Source organism: Sceloporus occidentalis, unplaced genomic scaffold, assembly GCF_023333645.1.
Source record: "Sceloporus occidentalis isolate IW3139 unplaced genomic scaffold, rSceOcc1.0.p SCAF_330, whole genome shotgun sequence".
In the NCBI taxonomy this organism is placed as follows: Eukaryota; Metazoa; Chordata; class Lepidosauria; order Squamata; family Phrynosomatidae; genus Sceloporus; species Sceloporus occidentalis.
The window spans coordinates 257,826-267,760 of NW_028317310.1; the positions used below are offsets into that span (position 1 = coordinate 257,826).

Below are 9,935 nucleotides of genomic sequence, written 5' to 3' on the forward strand. Positions count from 1 at the left end.
AATTAGGGTTTTCTGCATAAATTCATGTAGTTTACCTCTCAATGTCGCACTTTTTCAATTATAACACACAGGATATATATATATATATATATATATATATATATATATATATATGTATAGTGTACACTATAAAGAAAAAAATCGAATTTTAGAAATAGATGGGTTAACATATTTTAATATTTTATTTGGTGTTCTGACTGTGGTTAGGTGTGTATTTTTTATATACATGATATGTAAATATTGATAGGTATTATTGTATTTGAGACATATATATGGTTACTTGTACATTATAGACAAACATGAGGTAACTTTAATAACATTATGACGTACCACACTATTTTACTGTGCTAAAAAGCTATAGAAAGCCCGTGCGATATGCATTATACACCCCAGAGGCTGGTAGAATAAAAGCCTGCAGTTTATTTCTGAGTAAAGCCAGAAATGGAATATACAGGTCCTTAAAGCACTAATCCGCTCACCCCCCAGCACCTACAAGGGTCTCCTATATGCCCTCCCTCTTATCACACTCACTTACCAGCCGTCCTATGCCAGAGCTTCACTTCCGCCACACATTACTATCCAGCTCTCCTATTGGTCAACATTTGCCATTACCGTTTAGCGAACGAATAGCGTCTCTCGTTACTGACCATTCCTGTTGGTATGTTGAAGCCGACTTCCGGGTTCTGTGGTTCCCATACATCTCCTAATCCCCGGAGGCTTTAGCTATAGGAGAAGGGGGGGGGGGGGCGTTTACACATTTCTAGGGGTGGTTACCGGCCAGTTTTTAGGATGGAATATTTTATCCTAGAGCGTATTGGCTATAGTGAAATAAGAGCAGCCAACCAGAGTTGAGGTCATGTTTTGTGGGTGGAGTCAATGTGTATAGCTTACTTATGGGCTGGAGGCTTAGCTTTGGCTGGGAGTGAATGAGGTCATGTGGGTTCACAGTGAGCAGATGGCAGGTGAACTGACGGACAGAAATAATTTAGGGTGTTAATGAGGAGGAATAAAGCCGAGTGAGGGAGTAATGAACAAGAACATATTCTGGACCCGGGGCTTGGAATCTGTTAACTGCGGCAAATGTTAGCACTTATTGAGTCCCGTAAATAAGGTGTCCAAAGGATTCGCTAATTGATGGAACGAAACCGTACAAAATACACAAAAGTAAAGAGGGATCTTCGGTCAGAAGTCGAATTTGGGATCTGAAGGCTGCGGCTCGAGAGAGATCAGGAGGAAATGATACGTTATGTGCGAGAAATCAAATAATGGCTTCTTTTAACCGAACGCCGGAAGTCTGAAACCATTTATTACCCCATCCGTCTCTTCTAGTCCAAACCTGTACTTTAGATGACCTCCTGAAAGTGGGGCGACACTTAAAGGGGGTCTCCCACCTAATGTTTTTATTACTAGTATCTGAGTAAAGGTATTGCGCTGCTTCTTGTGCGATGAATAAAAATATATTATATACATTGAGGCGAGGGCCCCTGCAGGAGTCAGGAGCTATCTAGATATGGAGACATAGAGCGTCTGTGGAATTGGAAATCTTCATAGAGAATGAGAACATTCAAATAATATAGGAAGATCGGCTGTGTAATAGCTGCCGACAGTCATGGATTACTTGACATGTACGTAGTTTTTTGGCACGTGTGGCAAATGAATCGCCAATTTCACTTCGGTACATTAATATCGGCTGGATTAAGACAAGGCAATCCAATTATCTAGCCTAGGTGCCCCAGCCCTACTATGAGGCAGACAAATAGTTAATGAATTACTAGGTTCTGGATGCATTAATGCTACTTTTAGGGATGTAGAACCTTGTGACTCACAAAAGAAGGATTTATGTAGGTCCAGAAGAGGGACACTTGGCAGGTATGTGTATGAGCCTTTAACAAATAACCCTAGAAAGTGACTCCCTGCCGCTAGGCTCTCAGAAACAAAAACCCTGTGCCGACTACAACTCCCAGAATGCACTGCCTTCCACGGCTTCCGTCTGCCAGGAGCATGATGGGAATCGTCGTTGCAAAGGCTCAGCCAGCCAGACTACAACTCCCGGCCTACATTTCGGTAGGCAGCCAATAGCGTCTCACCGTCCTCCTCCTCCTTACCCGGCTTTGGATTAAAGATGGCGGATCAGAGTGAGACAGCAGCGGGCGATCGCCTGGAGGAAGACGAGAATGGCCACGGACATTGCAGCGACTGTGAGAACGAAGAGAAGCATAGCTCTAACATGGGGTAATGACCGGTATCCCCTCGTTTTGCCCGCTGTGACTCCACCCGGCTGCCGTTCTTACACATTGTGCCTTGATTGCAATGTAAACCCACCCTATCTCAATCGTGATTGGCTGAGAGAGGGGTGAGCCTGTGCTCTCACTGCTCCAGGGACCTGTCACTCAGGGATCAGGGTTTAAATGGAGGAGTTGGGTTAGGTTTATCCCCTTTATGCACAGCTTTAGGATTAAAGGACATTATTTATACCGCTTTCATAAATGCTCGGTCTGTATTTTGACAATGTCAAGCTTTATTGATCAGTGCAGCAGCTGAAAAGGGTTTCCAGTATTTAATTTGTATGCAGCCCTCTATCTGATCTTGGAACTTAACGATTTCCTTGCCTTGAATTAAGATGTATAATAAAGCTGTATATCAATGATGTGCTTTTGCAATATACAGGCTTTGGTTTGCACTGATCTCTGTTGCCATGGTTTGCTGATCCCCCTCCCCCCCTAAAAAGAAATGGATGATCAGTATAAATGTCCCAGTTATTGAGCGTGCGCCATCAGAGCTATTTTTACCTTCCCTTTTTAATTCTTGCCCCTTAGATCACCTTTATTATATATGCTTAGTATTGTATACATTTTCTCTGTACCATCCTACAGGCTGATATGAGACCGTATGTTAAATTTCTCCAAGATATCCCTTGTTAGATTGAATGAATTAATTAAAAAACAAAACAAAAAAAAAACACGCTAATTCGAGATCTGCCCAAAAAGGCTCCTTTCACACCCTGGTTACACCGCAATAATTATGTAGGATTATACACAAGGGGTGTGTAGGTTATGCTGGGTTCCGTATAAATGCGGGTCACTGGTGTGATGTCATTCATTAACGTGGCGTCTGTGCGGCTCATCGCTGCCGTGGAAAGCTCTAGCCCTGGGTTTAGCCCTTGCTGTCACTGTTTGGGTGGATTGTCACACTTCCTGTTTCTTTGTCTCTTATGGCCGTTTCCAGCGACCGTCTCTTTTCCCGGCGTCGTGTTTTCACGTCGGTCCCATGCCAGCCACGTGTCACTTGGGGCCGGCGAGACAATTAAACCTTTTTTAAAGGCAGTGCTTGTAATTTGTAGCACTTTCTGTTTAAAAAGCCACGTTTTCAAATTGCTGGGCTACCCATACGCATAATGGATCACTATTATTATTATTATTATTATTATTATTGTACTTCTTTCCCGTCCTTCCGTAGCGATATTATTTATTATTATTATTGTATTCTTCATTCATTTTCTGCTGAAAGGATCCTACTATTGCCTTTGCCCTCTTTTCAATGCTTTATTCCTCCCCTTTCCCAAACATGTGCCTGTTATCCAAACAGCTGATCCTGCCCTACGTCTCTCTGGCACCATCTCTCTGTAACGCGCTCTCTCTCTCGGCATCTGTCACATGTAATAGGACTTAAATAGGTCCGTGTTTCACGCTGCTGTCTCAGTGGCTCTAATAGGATTAGCAGGTACGTTCCACTCCCCGCGTGGCTTGTCTCACCGCCGAGGTTCTATCGCGCTATTTACTAACCCCGACTCTCTTAGCAGTTGTATGAGTAGTCCTTGCAGAGCACCAACTTTCAGCAAAGGCAATGTCTTAGCTATAAGATAGAATGGTATAGAATATTTGCCATTGTGCCCCCTATGTATCTGATGCTCTGACAGAACCTGTTTGCATATTTGACGACCAAATTATCGTCGGCTTCGCCGTCAAATGGAGATGTATGAGCTTTACGGCTACCCAGCCCCCTCCTCGTGCTCCGTCTGGTAAAACTAGGTGTGATTACAGCTCCGGTTTTGTGAGAAGGTTCTAAAATGCACTGGAAAATTGGTTTTCCCCCTCCCCCTCTGCCTTTTTTGGGGGGTAACTACACGGGGTTGGTGTTAGAACGAATAAAGTCCTCCAGGCACCCAATGCCCTAGCAGTAATATGGATTTGGTTGGGTCCCCGAGTTGGTATGACCCATGGTCAACAGGAAATGTCACCTTTAATGGTCTGTGTTCTTCTTCTTAAAGTCTTATCATACTAACGCTGTCTTCTCTTCCAGCGCTGGGGATGAGAGCGGCGTTAAGAAAAAGAAGAAACAAAAACGCAAGAAAGACAAAGGAGGAGACAAGCTGGAGACGGCTGACGCACCGGTAAATAATTCAGCCGGACAGGCAGATAGGATTCTTCTGGCCTTGGGGTGGGGGGGTGGAGGCAGAAGACTTTCTCGGTTGGCTGGCCAGGTTTTAACGTTTCTTCCTAAGCCTAGACTGTTGGTATTGAAAAGTAGAGTGTTTAGTAGACCTGCTCCTGGGCAGCTGACGCTTTCATCGCCCCGCCGATTAACTGTTATGTCATCCATGGTATGCTTGGTTTCTACAGATCTTCTCTGAGAAGGTATTGCTACTGAACACCAAAAAGGGAGGTTTTTTGTTTTTTAACTATGGCTGGTGGTCTCTTTATGGAGAGACCACCAGAAGAAATGCTTCTTCTGTATATCATGATGAAAGCTGAACTCCTGTACATGTTTTATCAGCAGCGAAGTAAGCCACACAGGGCTTCGGAAGTGGTCACCGTGTGTGTGGTTTGAACTTTTCACGTTCTAGATAAGGTTTCTCACATCGCTTGTAAATATCCGCAGACAGGTTCCAGTTAATCAGCTGAGTAAACCCACTCATTGAGTGCAGTGGTCGCCTCAGCTGTCTTGGCTCCTGCCTTGTGATGCGAAATGGTTAAATGCACAGGAAATGTTTAGGTCAGATCATCTTTTACGTTGGTTTCATACTACGCCTCACGTGTGTGTTTGAGGAACGTAAGGAACCTGAGCGGTGAGTGAAGACAAGAAATGAAAGCTTCAGGTTTGTAAGAGGCTCCATATCTTCATGATCCGTTTCCCTGGGGACATCTTTTCACGTGTTTGCCTCGTTTTGTAACGTTCATGTCTCCCTCTGCCAAATCTCAAGGTGAACACGCTGCCTGCTGAGAGGATTCAGGAAATTCAGAAGGCCATTGAGTTGTTCTCTGTAGGACAAGGTCCAGCTAAGACGATGGAGGAGGCCAGCAAGAGAAGCTACCAGTTTTGGGACACTCAACCTGTTCCCAAACTAGGTAGGAGTCAGTTGTGTAACCTGATGAGGATTTCCACCTTTTTTTGGCCACAGAATGTGACTTTTTTTCCCGCTTTTTGGGGCTTAAAGGCTTTCTTTTGAGGGTATTTCATGAACATTTTCTTCTTAACTGGTCATCATGTTTAAAGACCTAAACGTGGAGGCATCCATAGGTGGTGAATTGGTTTACAATCTTATTTAAATGTGAGTAGTAGTATGAGGTCTCTGATACGTGTACTGATCATTTGATCGGAATAGGAATTTAATTAATCTCTCTATTTCTCATGACTGTTGTACCCTTTGCCTTCCCGTTCCAGGAGAAGTGGTGAATTCACATGGACCCATCGAGCCGGACAAGGACAATATCCGCCAGGAGCCGTACACCTTGCCACAGGGCTTCACCTGGGATGCTTTGGATCTGGGTGACAGGGCGGTGGTAAGTGGGAATGAACAAGGGACATCCAAGCCAAAAAAAAAATCTGTTTTTCTCCTACCCACTTATCTTAACTGTTCTTTTCCTTTCTCTATCAGCCTCGTTTTCTTCTCTCCTCTCTTACCCCCTCTCTCTCTCTCAATCCCTTCAGCTGAAAGAGCTCTACACCCTGCTCAATGAGAACTATGTGGAGGATGATGACAACATGTTCCGCTTTGACTACTCCCCTGAGTTCTTGCTTTGGTGAGTTGCCCCCCCCCATAGCCCTGCCTGCCTGCCTCTTTATGTGATCTTGTACCCCGGTTGTGTCCTTTGAGGCTTGGCCCCCTTAGATGTCCATTAGCAGTAAATGTTGTGCATTCTTTGTCTTCAGGGCCCTGAGGCCTCCAGGTTGGCTGCCCCAGTGGCACTGCGGCGTGAGAGTTATCACCAGCAAGAAACTAGTTGGGTTTATTAGTGCCATCCCAGCAACCATGAAGATCTATGACCTGTGAGTAGACTTGGACTGGTTTGTTCATAATAAAAGATAAACTGTGTGTTTGTGAAATAACCGTTTACTGTTCTCCGTGTGCTGCGAGTCATCATCATCACCAGTGACTGTTTTTATATTATTTTCCACCCGCTTAGAACCAAGAAAATGGTAGAAATCAACTTCCTATGTGTCCACAAGAAGCTACGCTCTAAGAGAGTGGCGCCTGTCCTGATCCGAGAGATAACCCGCCGCGTTCATATGGAGGGCATTTTTCAGGCAGTCTACACGGCTGGCGTGGTGTTGCCGAAACCTGTTGGCACCTGCAGGTACTGTCATTACCACCTCTACGTACCTCTGTCACCTGTTCACTAATGGTTAAACATTGCATCCTCAAGGGGGCAGCAGAGACACAAAGTAAATCGCCCCTTACCTTCAGAACCTTACACCATCCCTGGTGAGGTGACCGAGACCCGTAGAACCCTGCAGGATGATCTTAGGGGCCCTTTGTGACTTTCTGGATGATTTTACATCTTGTTCTTTGAGATTTGCGCAGGACAGACGCTCCTGGGTAGACTCACTAGTGTCCCAAACCTTTGTCATGTGGTTCTTTTTCTTCTGGACGTGTTCAGGAGAGTCTTTGGAATGTGCCAAGGGCCAGCTTTGGTCAGAATTATGTTGGAAAGGATTGGCCTGATGCCAAAACCTAATAGTTTCCTTGCTAAATGCTGGTGTCTTCTCCACAGGTACTGGCACAGATCGCTAAACCCACGCAAGCTGATTGAAGTGAAGTTTTCTCATTTGAGCCGCAACATGACCATGCAGAGGACCATGAAGCTCTACCGACTGCCTGAGGTGAGGGAGGTCTGTTTTTCTTGGTGTAGATCCAGGAACGTGCAGTGGAACACAGAAGGGGACTGTGGATGACCTCCACTTGTAAGAAACGAGGCCTGTTCCTCAAATTGTTACTTATGCCTTGTGGCTGTGTATCCTAATATGTCTCGCTCTCTGGAGTTCCACCATGAAACTTCACACGAACCTGACTGCGTCTTTTTTTTTTTTCTTTGATACGAAGAGTCTTGGTTTAGTCGTTAAGGACGTTGAAGTGACCTTTCTCATTGGTTTAGAGGTTCATAGTAAATTTATTTGAGTTTGGTCCCCTAGGTCACTTGTTGAGAATACTTTGGTACAGGAGATGAGTCTTTGCTTTGTGTTGGAATTCAACAGTGACTTATTGCACATGGACACTTTAGTGGTTGGATGTTCCCTGGTTTTTTTTAGGCATGTTCGAGTCCGTTTTCTTGGGCTGTAATGCATTTTCATGCTTACGTGTACTTCCCACACATGCTCTGTAGCGTTCCCATTGGAATTGGTAGCAGCGATAGCATGTATGGTAGCTGAGCACCAGGAGTGGAGTGGTCTTCTAGTAAGACCTCTGTTGCATATGATGGAAAAATGACCAGATTATACTTGATTCTCACTTCAGGCCCCCAAAACATCCGGTTTGCAGCCGATGGAGGTTCGCCATATCCCTGCTGTTCACAAGCTTCTGGCTCAGTACCTGTCCCAGTTTCACTTGGCTCCCGTAATGAACGAGGAGGAAGTTAAGCACTGGCTGCTTCCACAGGAAAACATCATAGACACATATGTCGTGGAGGTAATAGCGGAGGAGGCTCAAAACCATGTCCCGGAAGCTTCTAAATCTCTCCTTTCTTTGGTTATACTAATTCTGGGTTTCTCCTGACTCGCAGAGCCCGGAAGGCGAGGTGACCGACTTCCTGAGCTTCTACACGTTGCCCTCCACCATCATGAATCATCCTACTCACAAGAGCCTCAAGGCGGCCTACTCCTTCTACAATGTCCACACCAAGACGCCTCTGGTTGACCTCATGAATGATGGCCTTATCCTGGCCAAGTCTGTAAGTAGGGAGGAAAAAAAAAATCAATGAGTCCTGGCTCATCCTGGATAACTTCTTTCTTTCTTCTCCAATATTCAGGTTGACCTCACCAATCATGCCTGCAACTTCTTTACCCATCCGATTTTTTTTTTTTTTTTATTTTGTTTTGCAGAAAGGTTTTGATGTTTTTAACGCTCTAGACCTAATGGAGAACAAAACTTTCCTGGAGAAGTTGAAATTTGGGATCGGAGATGGAAATTTGCAGTATTACCTGTATAATTGGAAATGTCCCAGCATGGGGCCGGAAAAGGTATTCTAAACATTACTCACAGACGGCATCTACCGGCGAGCTTTACGTTTAATAGGTTAGATCACCTTTTATAATAACTCTTAATTCTGGTTTTCTACAGGTGGGCTTGGTTCTGCAGTAAAGCACCTGGAGGGGTCAGGGGGTGATACAGGACATTGTCTGCTCCCCGTGCCAGAGATCAGACACTGGAGAAAGCAGCCCTAAGGAGCAGAGAAGGCTTTTATGGGCTTAGCCCCGGAGTGCATTTGGGGTACGAAGGCACAAAGCGGGGACAATTTGTAGCCTGGCTTGAATTAAGGATTTTCAGGGGTGTTCTCTCTTTCTCTTACCCCCGCTGTGAATATACCAATGCGCCCGCTCTTCCTTCCCTGCTGCCATCTGAAACGAAAGAGTTGTGGCTGAATATTAAAGTATATATTATATATATGTACACCGGTGTCTGACGTTTTTGTTCATGCCACCTGCCATGGAGTGTGTGTTAGGAGCAGTCCTTGAATTCTGGACCTCACGAGAACCCTTTTTCATCATGGGGCGAAGAGGATGGTAGACATTGTTGAGAGAGAGTCCATAACCTCTTAACAGAACATCTTAAAGTGTCTCTCAAAATGTTAATGTTGTAAATTACTTATGTAGCTGATTTTTAATGCAGTATCTTCATGGGCGTATAGTGGCCCTTTATCACCCCCGTGTTCCAATGGCCCTTTATCCCTCCCATCACTCTTGTGTTCCAATGGCCCTTTATCACTCCCATCACTCTTGTGTTCCAATGGCCCTTTATCACTCCCATCACTCTTGTGTTCCAATGGCCCTTTATCCCTCCCATCACTCCTGTGTTCCAATGGCCCTTTATCCCTCCCATCACTCTTGTGTTCCAATGGCCCTTTATCCCTCCCATCACTCCTGTGTTCTAATAGCACATTGTGTTCGCTGATCCAAGTTTATACAAAGCTAGTTGATTGTTAGAAAACCCTTTTTGCAATTGTTACAGCTTAATATGTCCTTGTTTTCCCCGAAAACCGCCCAGTGACCCCAAGCTTTTGGAGGGTGGTGTGTAGATCACTCTGTACCACATATACGGCCTCATTGTAGGTATAGCGTTTCTGCACGTGTTTGCGGCCCCAAATATTCTATTGCTCTTACCTGTACATGTAGGATCATCAAAAACAATGATTATGGTGTTTAATGTACATTTTTACATGTAACTATTAACAAACTACTTTTTACATATTTTAAATAAGTATATGGTGAAAATTACATTGTTACAAAGAAAGAGCACTTGTTCTTGTGGTTTCAAGAAGGCAGAGCGAGTCCTCGTGTACCGCTTGTTATAAAACCAATGTTAATAAAATAAAATTGTCATTAGAATCCTGTAAAAATATTAGCTCTCCCAAGGGGTTCCATTCCTCTCCTTAACAGAGAGGAGTAAACGATGGGATGTCCTAAAACATTATTCAGTAGTGATTACTGAATTTATATATACA

At 44.5% G+C, this 9,935-nt stretch overlaps 1 protein-coding gene across 2 annotated transcripts; it reads left to right on the forward strand.

Annotated features, from left to right (window-relative positions):
* The first annotated feature begins 2,122 nt into the window (after positions 1 to 2,122).
* Positions 2,123 to 8,597, forward strand: LOC149274451 (glycylpeptide N-tetradecanoyltransferase 1-like). Of its 2 annotated transcripts, XM_089505469.1 has the most exons (13): positions 2,123 to 2,232; positions 2,350 to 2,361; positions 4,300 to 4,390; positions 5,201 to 5,345; positions 5,662 to 5,780; positions 5,929 to 6,020; positions 6,151 to 6,267; positions 6,405 to 6,575; positions 6,993 to 7,101; positions 7,733 to 7,903; positions 7,998 to 8,165; positions 8,317 to 8,454; positions 8,555 to 8,597. In XM_089505469.1, the coding sequence occupies exons 1-13, from the start codon at positions 2,123 to 2,125 to the stop codon at positions 8,573 to 8,575; spliced, it is 1,464 nt and encodes a 487-aa protein (XP_089361595.1). In that variant the 3' UTR covers positions 8,576 to 8,597. The 2 variants fall into 2 exon arrangements, with proteins under 2 accessions (XP_089361595.1, XP_089361594.1); XM_089505468.1 differs by lacking the exon at positions 2,350 to 2,361.
* The last annotated feature ends 1,338 nt before the right edge of the window (positions 8,598 to 9,935 follow it).